At 47.9% G+C, this 13,978-nt stretch overlaps 1 protein-coding gene across 1 annotated transcript in view; it reads right to left on the bottom strand.

Annotated features, from left to right (window-relative positions):
* Positions 1-4,339: 4,339 nt before the first annotated feature.
* The window catches only part of ANKRD42 (ankyrin repeat domain 42), a 39,960-nt gene continuing 30,321 nt past the window's right edge, over positions 4,340-13,978 (bottom strand). The window contains exon 12 of the mRNA XM_075334700.1: positions 4,340-4,718. Within this exon, the coding sequence (XP_075190815.1) occupies positions 4,617-4,718 (102 nt within the window). The 3' untranslated portion in view covers positions 4,340-4,616. The remainder of the gene's footprint in view (positions 4,719-13,978) is intronic.

The raw sequence follows: 13,978 nt of genomic DNA, 5'->3' as shown, positions 1-13,978 counted from the left end.
ACAGGTGAGTGTCGGGTCCACAGGCTGAGAATGGGACGCAGGTTGTGTAATGTGAAGCAATAGTTCTCTGCCCCTGTCTGGGGGTGTATAAAGGGTTAATGGGCTTTCCGCAGAATAGGACAGGCTGCAATTTATATTACAAACACTGGGGGGCCATAAAGAGTATAAACCTGTCTCGATAGAGTATCACAAATAAATACAGTGAAAAGTATAAAAAAAAAAAAGCTCAAATCACCCCCCCCCCCCCCATTAAAAATTAAAGGTAGGGTGTCGCGTTTTTTTATTTTTGTATTTAATAATAGTGATTAAGAAATAAAGTATTTTTAATACAAAATTAAATTCACTGTTTATTTAGTTTTTATGTAATTCTAGTTCTACTGAAGCACTGGGGGCTGCCATCTTTTATTTGGTGTTTGGAATGACAGTTATTCACCTCAAATATGGTAGTCCCCTGTGCATCGAAGACTGTGGTCGGACTGCGTCCCTATACTGTAACATAGGGAAGGCGTCTGCTGTGAAATGGAGGCGCCCCCCGGGCTGTCCAGAGCAGAGGGAGGAGATCAGCGCCATCTTTGTGGCACTCACAGCGTGTGCACTTTCCCATTCACCTGCTGGGAAGGATGGGGTGAGTACCAGTCTCGGGCAACGGTGATTGCACTGCTACTGATTCTGGCGCATTACTCCCCACTCTGCCATCCACCCCCCCCTCCCTTCCCCGCACTATGCCGCGGACCCCCCTCCCCTCGTGTGCTAACCTCGGGCCTCTGCTGCTCGTACTGTGATGTCTGACAGGACAGGCTGCCTAGGCGCAGGTCTGAGGTGAGTGCATGTGGCATTGGGATACAGCCGGCGAACTGAGAGAGGCATGGGAAACAGTCAGTAGGCAGTGTGGGTACATTGGGATACAGTGGAGCCCTATACAGCTGGCCTTAGTGACACTTTAGACATATTACGATCACTTTGCGGTCACCAACAATATGGCTCCACACAGTGATCCTAAACTTCATTCTCTTTATACTGTTGGAAACACCCAGATTGGGAGGGGGGGGGGCTGTGACATCACACACAGGAGAGCAGACTCCGCCCACTTTTACTGCAGCTGTAATGTGAGATATTTCTACAGTCAGATTTCAGCAGCTGCTCCCCCTAATGTTTAAGAGTGGAATATCAAACTTTATTTTTTTTTATATATATATTTTTCTCAATTAAAAACATCAATTTTATTTAAACATAACATTAAAACAGTAATTCTTTACTTTTTTCAGTTATTGAAATTTTTTTGTTTTTTGATGACACCTTCCCTTTAACATAAAAAATACACATATGTGGTATTGCTGTGTTCAAAAGTCTGATCCAACAAAATATAATTCCCCCGATCGGTAAACACTGCAGGTGTAAAATTAAATTCAAGAAAGCCAATACTGTTTGTTTTTTGTATTTTTGTTTGCTGCAATACCACAAAAAATGCCTTAACAAGCGATCAAAACTTCATATTTATACCTAAACTAGCTGTACTACCCGGCTTTGCCCGGGTTAATAACTGCTGTTAACAAAATAGAATGTATTAACAAAAATGTATTCTGCACACAAACACCACAAAACAAATAGATAGAAATGTAATTATAATGTCTGTCTCCCCTTCTGTATATCTCTCTCTGTATCTCTGTCTGTGTGTCTCTTTCCCTGTCTATCTATCTATCTCTGTCACTTTCCTTCTCTTTCCCTGTCTCTCTTTCCCTCTCTGTCTCTTTCCCTATTTCCCTCTGTCTCTTTCCCTGTGTCTGTCTCTTTCCCTGTCTGTTTCGCCCTTTCCCTGTCAGTCTGTCTCTTTGTGTCTGTCTCTTACCCTGTGTATGTCTGTTTCTTACCCTGTCTGTGTCTGTCTCTTTCCCTGGCTGCATTGTGACACGCCAACATTCCATATAAGGGCGTGGCTGCGTATTCTTCTGAAGTTCTGGCTGCACTTTGGCTCCCAGCTCCATTCGCTTTAATGGAGGCAGGTTTTTTGGTGAATAACTGTAAAGCGCGGGGTTAAAACTTCCCCTCAAAACATAGCCTATGATGCTCTCGGGGTCCAGACTTGTGAGTGTGCAAAATCTTGTGGCTGTAGCTGCGACGGTGCAGATGCCAATCCTGGACACACACACACATTTTCAGCTTTATATATTAGATAGTGTAAATAAAATCATCGTGTCACCTCCCAAAAATTAAGCCCTCACACGGCTCCATCGACCGAAAAATGAAAACGTTATCGGTCCCAGAATATGGCAATTGCAACACAATATTTTTTTTTTTCCTTTTCACCAATAAAATAAAAAACCTGGACGTGTTTTGTGTTGCTGTATTCGTACCTTCAGGCTATGTGCGCACTAGAAAATGGACTTAAGAAAAATCCGCACCCTCTGGCAGAATACCGCACCTATGGCAAAAACCGCACCCGCGTTTTTGCCGCGGGTTGGTCCCTGCGTTATTTTTACCATTATCTATCGCAAAAAACGCATTTACCTGCAGAAAAAAAAGTGACTTGCGCATTAATTCCGCAGCGGAAAATCCGCAGCTATAAGAAAAAAAAAAACAAAAAAACACAGCATTTTTTTTAAAAACCATAGGATTTGACTGCAGCAATGTTAGACACATTTTCTGCAGCAAATCCACGGCAAACCCGCAGCGTGCGCACAGGGCCTTAAAGCGCACAAATCACCAGGATTTTCGTATATAACCTAAAGCCAGTGCTATACTGGCACTATCAGGCTGAGTCTATACATACAGTGCTATACTGGCACTATCAGGCTGAGTCTATACATACAGTGCTATACTGGCACTATCAGGCTGAGTCTATACATACAGTGCTATACTGGCACTATCAGGCTGAGTCTATACATACAGTGCTATACTGGCACTATCAGGCTGAGTCTATACATACAGTGCTATACTGGCGCTATCAGGCTGAGTCTATACATACAGTGCTATACTGGCACTATCAGGCTGAGTCTATACATACAGTGCTATACTGGCGCTATCAGGCTGATTCTATACATACAGTGCTATACTGGCACTATCAGGCTGAGTCTATACATACAGTGCTATACTGCCGCTATCAGGCTGAGTCTATACATACAGTGCTATACTGGCGCTATTAGGCTGAGTCTATACATACAGTGCTATACTGGCACTATCAGGCTGAGTCTATACATACAGTGCTATACTGGCACTATCAGGCTGATTCTATACATACAGTGCTATACTGGCACTATCAGGCTGAGTCTATACATACAGTGCTATACTGGCACTATCAGGCTGATTCTATACATACAGTGCTATACTGGCACTATCAGGCTGAGTCTATACATACAGGGCTATACTGGCACTATCAGGCTGAGTCTATACATACAGTGCTATACTGGCGCTATCAGGCTGAGTCTATACATACAGTGCTATACTGGCGCTATCAGGCTGAGTCTATACATACAGTGCTATACTGGCACTATCAGGCTGAGTCTATACATACAGTGCTATACTGGCGCTATCAGGCTGAGTCTATACATACAGTGCTATACTGCCGCTATCAGGCTGAGTCTATACATACAGTGCTATACTGGCACTATCAGGCTGAGTCTATACATACAGTGCTATACTGGCACTATCAGGCTGATTCTATACATACAGTGCTATACTGGCACTATCAGCCTGATTCTGTACATACAGTGCTATACTGGCACTATCAGGCTGATTCTATACATACCTGTAGTGGTCAGCTCTGATGTTTAGGTTTTGAAACCCAAGAAATTAAAGTTTATAAAATCGGCAGCTTCTTGAGTGACAGCAGCTGAGGAGCAGATAATATCTAGGGGGTATTCATAATTATCCCCTCCCCCTGTTAGAATTAGAATAACTAACTATGAATATCCCCCCCAGGTATTATCTGAGCCTCAGCTGCTGTCATTCAAGAAGCTGCTGATTTTATAAACTTTACTTTCTTGGGTTTCAAAACCTAAACATCCGAGCTGTCCACTACAGATATACATAGAATCAGCCTGATAGAGCCAGTATAGGTTATATACGAAAATCCTGGTGATTGGTTCTCTTTAGCTATTTGACCGCCCTTGAATCCCCCCCCCCCCTATTTTCCAACACTTTACATGGTAAAATGGATGGTATCATTCAAAAAATCTAGCAAGCCACTGTGTCCATGGGGAAAAAAGAAGAAGTTCTTGGTAGAAGGAGGGGGGGGGGGGGGAAATGAAAGCACAAACATTGTCTGCATTAAAGAAGTCACAGGGTTGTCAGACATTCAGAAAATATACCTGCTTTTTGTTTTATTTTCTCAAACAGCGCCCCCCTTATCTGTGGGTTGTGGCCGGTACTGCATGCATTTGTCAGACACCCAATCACTTCACCTGCTGCATTATAAGCCCGGCGGGATGTAGACATTGCTATAAATTATTTGGAATCCACAATCTGAGCAGATTTTAAAAGGTTTTTTTACTTTAAATGTCCAAAATCTTACACCAAAAAACCCCAAAAAATATATAAAATGCAGAAAAGTTTGTGATTTTTATACCTAACTAACACAGGGTCAGGTGACCTGCGACAATTAACTCCCAGCATGCATTGTGTTACTTCTCCGTTCCTCTCTTCACGAAGACGCCGCCAGGGTTTTGCTGCGGAGCCGGTTTCTTCTTTGCGCTTTTCTTCTCCTTGTACGTGTCAGACAGCTTCTGGAGAAAGCATACCTCACGTAAGGAAAGATTCAGGAATAGAAAAACATGTTTCTTGTAGAAAGAGCGCCACCACTGACTTCAGGTTGTGTGGGGTACTGCAGCCTGCACTGACTGAGCCAATATCACATACGTCCTGGGCAAAATAAACCAATTTTTTTTTTTAGTTAAAAATCCTAAAATCAGCTAGTACTCGCCATACCCGGGGCCATCACTGAGTCCTCGCTGCTGCTCCTGAGCCCAGTGATTGGCTGCAGCCTGTACACAATCACCAAAGCACTGGTGGGGGATGCAGCGCTGGACATGGAGATTAATAGCTGATTTTGATATTTAGTACCCTGAGCAGGACAAATAAGTAAAAATGTTTCGTATTTTGTTTTTTTTTAAAAAAAAAAAAAATCAACATTTTAATAATATATTTAACCCTTTAGTGACGGAGCTAATTTTCACCTTAATGACCAGACCAAATTTTGCAATTCTGACCAGTGTCACTTCATGAGGTTATAACTCTAGAACGCTTCAACAGATCCCGGTGATTCTGAGATTGTTTTTTCGTCACATATTGGACTTCATGTTAGTACCAAATTTAGGACAATATTTTTTGCGTTTATTTATGAAAAAAATTGAATTTTGGCAAAAATTTTGAAAATTTTGCAATTTTCAACTTTTGAATTTTTATACCGTTAAACCAGAGATTTCTGTGACACAAAATAGTTAATAAATAACATTTCCCACTTATCTACTTTACACCAGCACAATTTTGGAAACAAAATTTTTTTTCGTTAGGAAGTTAGAGGGGTTCAAAGTTTATCAGCGATTTCTCATTTTTACATCAAAATTTACAAAACCATTTTTTTAGGGACCACATCACATTTGAAGTGACTTCAATAGGCCTAGATGACAGAAAATACCCAAAAGTGACACCATTATAAAAACTGCACCCCCCAAAGTACTCAAAACCACATTCAAGAAGTTTATTAACCCTTCAGGTGCTTCACATGAACAAAAGCAATGTGGAATGAAAAAAAGCAAAAATTAAATTTTACCTAAAAATGTTGCTCTAACCCAAATTTATTCACTTTTAGAAGAAATAACAACAAAATGGACCCCAAAACTTGTTCCCCACTTTCTTATGAGTGCGCCGATACCCCACATATGGTCAGAAACCTCTGTTTGGACAAATGGGAGGGCTCGGAACAGAAGGAGCAATATTTGAATTTTGGAAAGCAAATTTGGCTGAAATAGATTGCGGGCACCATGTTGCATTTACAGGTCCGCTAAGGTACCTAAACAGAAGAAATCCCTCACAAGTGACACCATTTTGGAAACTAGACCCCTCAAGGCTTCTATCTAGGGGTAAACTGAGCATTTTGGACCCACAGGTACTTCACAGATTTTGTTAACGTTACGTTGTCATATTGAAAATTTTAATAATTTTCTCAAAAATGTTGCTTTAGCATCAATTTTCTCACTTTTTCAAGAGGTAATTCCAAAAATTTGACCTCAAGGTTTGTTAACCACTTTTTTATGAGCGCGGTGATACCTCACATGTGGTCTGAAACCTTTGTTTGGACAAATGGGAGGGCTTGGAACGAAAGGAGCAATATTTGAATTTTGTAAAGGAAATTTGGCTGAAAAAGATTGCGGGCACCATGTCACATTTGGAGGACCCCTAAGGTACCTAAACAGCAGAAACCCCGCACAAGTGACCCCATTTTGGAAACTAGTCCCCTCAAGGAATTTATCTAGATGTTTGGTGAGTACCCTGAACCCCCAGGTGCTTCACAGAATTTTATAACGTTGAGCCATGAAAAAAAAAAAAAAAAATTTCTTCGGCGCTCCATTGGGAGACCCAGACGATTGGGTGTATAGCACTGCCTCCGGAGGCCACACAAAGCAATTACACTAAAAAGTGTAAGGCCCCTCCCCTTCTGGCTATACACCCCCAGTGGGATCACTGGCTCACCAGTTTTCTGCTTTGTGCGAAGGAGGTCAGACATCCACGCATAGCTCCACGGTTTGTAGTCAGCAGTAGCTGCTGGCTATATCGGATGGAAGAAAAGAGGGCCCATATAGGGCCCCCAGCATGCTCCCTTCTCACCCGCGGTGGTGCTTGTAAGGTTGAGGTACCTATTGCTGGTACAGAGGCTGGAGCCCACATGCTGTTTTCCTTCCACATCCCCTGGAGGGCTCTGTGGAAGTGGGATCTTGCCGGCCCCCAAGCCCTGAGGCCGGGCTCCATCCACAGACCCAGAGAACCTGCTGGATTTGGAGCATGAGTACAGTCAGGGACAAGGCCCTGCATCACTCAGGTACTCGGTGTCCCCGGCAGGCACGGACACTCTCAAGGCTTGCTGAGCGTTATAGTGCGCCGGGGACAGTAGCGCTGTGCGCTGGGGTTAGGTCACTGCAGCTTTGCTGAGTGACGTTACATGTTGGGAACTACTGCGCCGACCGCTCCTGGAGCGGCGGCGCAGCTGCGACTTGTGGTGCGCCGGGGACTTTGCGCCGACCGCGCTTTTACGGCGGCGGCGCTTCTAACTTTAGCCCCCGGCTTCTGCGGCCTAGCGCCGCTTCGTTCCCGCCCCCACCCTGTCAATCAGGGTAGGGGAGAGACGCTGCTCAATTGGCAGCGCCGAGGGCTGGAGCTTTATTTACATGCTCCAGCCCTCTCACTAGGCACAGTGGGAAGCAGGCTTCCCGCTCTTCGTCTGTATACGCCCAGGGCCCGCCCCCCCTCTCCACAAGGACGCCGGCAGCCATTACACATGCAGTCTGGCTGGGGAAAGGCAGCAGGCTCTGGGAGACCCAGACTAAAGGGATTTCGGCGACCACACACCCGCTCCTAAGCGGGCGGTAAGCAGCACTTTAGTGCTGGCCCCACTAGTGCCTCAGTGTTATATTAGTGTACTTTTTTCTTGGTACCATATATATATATAGTTGCACTGTAAGGTCGCTTCTTGGCTGGACACCCTGTACTGCTCTGAGGAGGCAGCAACATGTCATCCGCAAAACGCAAGGGTGCCAAGGCACGGGCTGTATACACTGTTTGTACAGCATGTGGGGCTGATCTACCGGCAGGCTCCAATGACTCACATTGTGTGCAATGTTCAGTCCCAGTGGCACTTCGTCAGCCAGAGCCTATGGTGGTAGTGGCCCAGGCAGAGACGCCTGTGAACCCTGCCCCGGTGACGGGGACAGACTTTGCAGTTTTTGCTGATAAAATGTCTGTGACTATGACAAAAATCCTGGAGACCTTGCAGTCCAGGCCAGTTACTCAGACCATGGACACTGCTGTGTCTATGCTCTCCGGTCCCCCTCAGTTGGAACTAATCCGTACTTCAAGGGGGTCTCAAGCATCACAGGCTGAAGTCTCTGACTCAGATGACAGTCCCAGGCAGCCTAAGCGAGCTCGCTGGGAAAGACCCTCGACGTCCTCACAGAGGAGGCAGCTGCACAGCAGGAGAAGTTCCATTTCCTGTATCCCAAGCGTAAATTAAGTGCTTTTTTGGACCACTCTGACTTCAGAGAATCAATCCAGAAACACGACGCTCATCCAGACAAGCGTTTCTCTAAACGTTCTAAGGATACCCGTTATCCTTTTCCCTCTGAGGTGGCCAAACGCTGGACCCAGTGTCCAAAGGTGGATCCCCCAATTTCCAAGCTTGCGGCTAGATCCATAGTCGCAGTAGAGGATGGCGCTTCACTTAAAGATGCCAACGACAGACAGATGGACCTTTGGTTGAAATCTGTCTATGAAGCTATCGGCGCGTCGTTTGCTCCGGCATTCGCGGCCGTGTGGGCACTCCAAGCTATTTCAGCTGGTTTAGCACAGGTGGACTCTCTCATACGTCCAGCAGTACCGCAGGTGGCGTCCCTAACTTCGCAAATGTCTGCGTTTGCGACCTATGCTATCAATGCTGTCCTAGAATCTACGAGCCGTACCGCTATGGCGTCCGCCAATTCTGTGGTTTTGCGCAGAGCCTTGTGGTTAAAGGACTGGAAAGCAGATGCTGGTTCCAAAAAATGCTTAACCAGCTTGCCATTATCTAGAGACAGACTGTTTGGTGAGCCATTGGCTGAAATCATAAAACAGTCCAAGGGTAAGGACTCTTCCTTACCACAGCCCAGAGCAAGTAAACCTCAACAGAAAAAGTGGCAGTCGAGGTTTCGGTCCTTTCGAGGCTCGGGCAAGGCCCAATTCTCCTCGTCCAAAAGGACTCAGAAAGAACAAGGGAGCTCAGATTCCTGGCGGGCTCACTCACGCCCCAGGAAAGCAAATGGAGGAACCGCTTCCAAAGCGGCTACCTCATGACTTTCGGCCTCCTCCCTCCGCATCCTCGGTCGGTGGCAGGCTCTCCCGCTTTTGCGACATTTGGCTGTCACAGGTCAAAGACCGGTGGGTAACAGACATTTTGTCTCGCGGGTACAGAATCGAGTTCAGTTCTCGGCCTCCACTTCGGTTCTTCAGAACCTCCCCACACCCCAAACGAGCAGATGCCCTGCTGCAGGCGGTGGACTCTCTAAGAGCAGAAGGAGTCATGATCCCTGTCCCCCCTCAGGAACGGGGGCGAGGATTTTACTCCAATCTCTTTGTGGTTCCAAAAAAGGACGGCTCCTTCCGTCCTGTTCTGGACCTAAAACTGCTCAACAAGCATGTGAACGCCAGGCGGTTCCGGATGGAATCCCTCCGCTCAGTCATTGCCTCAATGTCTCAAGGAGATTTCCTAGCATCAATAGACATCAAAGATGCTTATCTCCACGTGCCGATTGCTACAGAGCACCAACGCTTTCTACGCTTCGTGATAGGAGACGACCATCTTCAGTTCGTAGCTCTGCCATTTGGTCTGGCGACAGCCCCTCGGGTGTTCACCAAGATCATGGCGGCAGTGGTAGCAGTCTTGCACTCTCACGGACACTCTGTGATCCCTTACTTGGACGATCTACTGGTCAAGGCACCCTCTCAAGAGGCATGCCAACTCAGCCTGAATGTTGCACTGGAGACTCTCCAGGCGTTCGGGTGGATCATCAACTTCCCAAAGTCAAATCTGTCACCGACCCAATCACTAACGTATCTTGGCATGGAGTTTCATACTCTCTCAGCGATAGTGAAGCTTCCGCTGGACAAGCAGCGGTCTCTACAGACTGGGGTGCAGGCTCTCCTTCAAAGTCAGTCGCACTCCTTAAGACGCCTCATGCACTTCCTCGGGAAGATGGTGGCGGCAATAGAGGCGGTTCCGTTTGCGCAGTTTCATCTGCGTCCACTTCAATGGGACATTCTCCGCCAATGGGACGGGAAGTCAACATCCCTGGACAGGAAAGTCTCCCTTTCCCAGACGGCCAAGGACTCTCTGCAGTGGTGGCTCCTTTCCACCTCATTATCACAGGGAAGATCCTTCCTACCACCGTCCTGGGCGGTGGTCACGACAGACGCGAGTCTGTCAGGGTGGGGAGCAGTGTTTCTCCACCACAGGGCTCAGGGTACGTGGACTCAGCAGGAGTCCACCCTTCAGATCAATGTTCTGGAAATCAGAGCAGTGTATCTTGCCCTACTAGCCTTCCAACAGTGGCTGGAAGGGAAGCAGATCCGAATTCAATCGGACAACTCCACAGCGGTGGCATACATCAATCACCAAGGGGGGACACGCAGTCGGCAAGCCTTCCAGGAAGTCCGGCGGATTATGATTTGGGTGGAAGCCACGGCCTCCACCATATCCGCGGTTCACATCCCCGGTGTAGAAAACTGGGAAGCAGACTTCCTCAGTCGCCAGGGCATGGACGCAGGGGAATGGTCCCTTCACCCGGACGTGTTTCAGGAAATCTGTCGCCGATGGGGAAGGCCGGACGTCGACCTAATGGCGTCCCGGCACAACAACAAGGTCCCAACCTTCATGGCACGGTCTCGCGATCAAAGAGCTCTAGCAGCAGACGCCCTAGTGCAAGATTGGTCGCAGTTCCGGCTCCCTTATGTGTTTCCACCTCTGGCACTCTTGCCCAGAGTGCTACGCAAGATCAGATCCGACTGCAGCCGCGTCGTACTCGTCGCTCCAGACTGGCCGAGGAGGGCGTGGTATCCGGATCTGTGGCATCTCACGGTCGGCCAACCGTGGGCACTACCAGACCGACCAGACTTACTGTCCCAAGGGCCGTTTTTCCATCGGAATTCTGCGGCCCTGAACCTGACTGTGTGGCCATTGAGTCCTGGATCCTAGCGTCTTCAGGCTTATCCCAAGGGGTCGTTGCCACCATGAGACAGGCTAGGAAGCCCACGTCTGCTAAGATCTACCACAGAACGTGGAGGATATTCTTATCCTGGTGCTCTGCTCAGGGAGTCTCTCCCTGGCCATTCGCATTGCCTACCTTTCTTTCTTTCCTGCAATCTGGGTTAGAAAAAGGTTTGTCGCTCGGCTCCCTTAAAGGACAAGTCTCGGCGCTATCCGTCTTTTTTCAGAAGCGTCTAGCACGACTTTCTAAGGTGCGCACGTTCCTACAGGGGGTTTGCCATATCGTTCCCCCGTACAAGCGGCCGTTAGATCCATGGGATCTGAACAGGGTACTAGTTGCCCTCCAGAAGCCGCCCTTCGAGCCTCTGAGGGAGGTTTCACTTTCTAGACTATCACAGAAAGTGGCTTTTCTGGTAGCGATCACATCTCTTCGGAGAGTGTCTGAGCTAGCAGCGCTGTCTTCCAAGGCTCCCTTCCTGGTCTTCCACCAGGACAAGGTAGTGCTGCGCCCCATTCAGGAGTTTCTCCCGAAGGTGGTATCCTCTTTTCATCTTAATCAGGATATCTCTTTGCCTTCGTTTTGCCCTCATGCAGTTCATCGGTATGAGAAGGATTTACATTTGTTAGATCTGGTGAGAGCACTCAGAATCTACATTTCCCGCACGGCGCCCCTGCGCCGTTCGGATGCACTCTTTGTCCTTGTCGCTGGTAAGCGCAAAGGGTCGCAGGCTTCTAAGGCCACCCTGGCTCGATGGATCAAAGAACCAATTCTTGAAGCCTACCGTTCTGCTGGGCTTCCGGTTCCATCAGGGCTGAAGGCCCATTCTACCAGAGCCGTGGGTGCGTCCTGGGCATTGCGACACCAGGCTACGGCTCAACAGGTGTGCCAGGCAGCTACCTGGTCGAGTCTGCACACTTTCACCAAACATTATCAGGTGCATACCTATGCTTCGGCGGACGCCAGCCTAGGTAGAAGAGTCCAGCAGGCGGCAGTTGCCTCCCCATAGGGGAGGGCTGTCTTCGCAGCTCTAACATGAGGTATTTCTTTACCCACCCAGGGACAGCTTTTGGACGTCCCAATCGTCTGGGTCTCCCAATGGAGCGCCGAAGAAGAAGGGAATTTTGTTACTTACCGTAAATTCCTTTTCTTCTAGCTCCTATTGGGAGACCCAGCACCCGCCCTGTTGTCCTTCGGGACTTTTGGTTGTTTTTCGGGTACACATGTTGTTCATGTTGAACGGTTTTCAGTTCTCCGACGTTACTTCGGAGTGAATTTGTTTAAACCAGTTATTGGCTTTCCTCCTTCTTGCTTTTGCACTAAAACTGGTGAGCCAGTGATCCCACTGGGGGTGTATAGCCAGAAGGGGAGGGGCCTTACACTTTTTAGTGTAATTGCTTTGTGTGGCCTCCGGAGGCAGTGCTATACACCCAATCGTCTGGGTCTCCCAATAGGAGCTAGAAGAAAAGGAATTTACGGTAAGTAACAAAATTCCCTTCTTTACCACAAAATTGTTTTCTTTGTCGCTCCATTGGGAGACCCAGACAATTGGGTGTATAGCTACTGCCTCCGGAGGCCACACAAAGTATTACACTTAAAAGTGTAAACCCCTCCCCTCTGCTATACACCCTCCCGTGCATCACGGGCTCCTCAGTTTTTATGCTTTGTGCGAAGGATCTTCCTAGTGGCAGTCACGTCACTCCGCAGAGTGTCTGACATAGCAGCGCTGTCATGCAAGTCCCCCTTCCTGGTGTTTCACCAGGACAAGCTGGTTCTGCGCTCGGTTCTGGAATTTCTCCCGAAGGTGGTATCCTCTGTTCATCTCAATCAGGATACCTTCTTACCTTCCTTTTGTTCTCATCCGGTTCACCAACGTGAAAAGGATTTGCACTTGTTAGGTCTGGTGAGAGCACTCAGACTCTACATTTCTCGTACGGCGCCCCTGCGCCGCTCGGATGCGCTCTTTGTCCTTGTCGCTGGCTAGAGTAAAGGGTCGCAAGCTCCCAAGTCAACTTGGCTCGGTGGATCAAGGAACCAATTCTTGAAGCCTACCGTTCTGCTGGGCTTCCGGTTCCTTCAAGGCTGAAGGCCCATTCTCCCAGAGCCGTGGGTGCGCCCTGGGCGTTGCTGCACCAGGCTACGGCTCAGCAGGTGTGTCAGGCGACTACCTGGTTGAGTCTGCACGTTCTCACGGAGCACTATCTAGTGCATACCTACGCTTCGGCAGATGCCAGCTTAGGTAGGCGAGTCCTTCAGGCGGCGGTTGCCCACCTGTAGGAAGGAGCCGTTTTACGGCTCTTTTACCGAGGTATTCTTTTACCCACCCAGGGACTGCTTTTGGACGTCCCAATTGTCTGGGTCTCCCAATGGAGCGACAAAGAAGAAGGGAATTTTGTTTACTTACCGTAAATTCCTTTTCTTCTAGCTCCAATTGGGAGACCCAGCACCCGCCCCTGTGCCCTTCGGGCTGTTTGTTCTTTTGTGTACACATGTTGTTCAGATTGAACTGTTCTTGGTCATGGTTTCAGTTCTCCGAACATCCTTCGGATTGAATTTACCTTAGACCAATTTATAAGTTTCCTCCTTCCTGCTTTTGCACCAAAACTGAGGAGCCCGTGATGCACGGGAGGGTGTATAGCAGAGGGGAGGGGTTTACACTTTTAAGTGTAATACTTTGTGTGGCCTCCGGAGGCAGTAGCTATACACCCAATTGCCTGGGTCTCCCAATTGGAGCTAGAAGAAAAGGAATTTACGGTAAGTAAACAAAATTCCCTTCATTTCAACCAGCATAACATTTATTGTGCAATTTCTCCTGACTTTGGCGATACCTTATATGTGGTGGAAATCAACTGTTTGGGCGCATGGCAGGGCTCGGAAGGGAAGGAGCGCCATTTGACTGCAAAATTGGCTGGAATCAATAGCGGACGCCAGGTTGCATTTGGAGAGCCCCTGAGGTGCCTAAACAGTGGCTGTCCCCCACAAGTGACTCCATTCTGGAAACAAGACCCCTCAAGGCTTTTATCTAGGTGTATAGTGAG

Source organism: Anomaloglossus baeobatrachus, chromosome 2, assembly GCF_048569485.1.
Source record: "Anomaloglossus baeobatrachus isolate aAnoBae1 chromosome 2, aAnoBae1.hap1, whole genome shotgun sequence".
Lineage (NCBI taxonomy): Eukaryota > Metazoa > Chordata > Amphibia > Anura > Aromobatidae > Anomaloglossus > Anomaloglossus baeobatrachus.
Note: the sequence above shows the minus strand (reverse complement) of the source record. Positions and strands in the feature narration are given on the sequence as shown.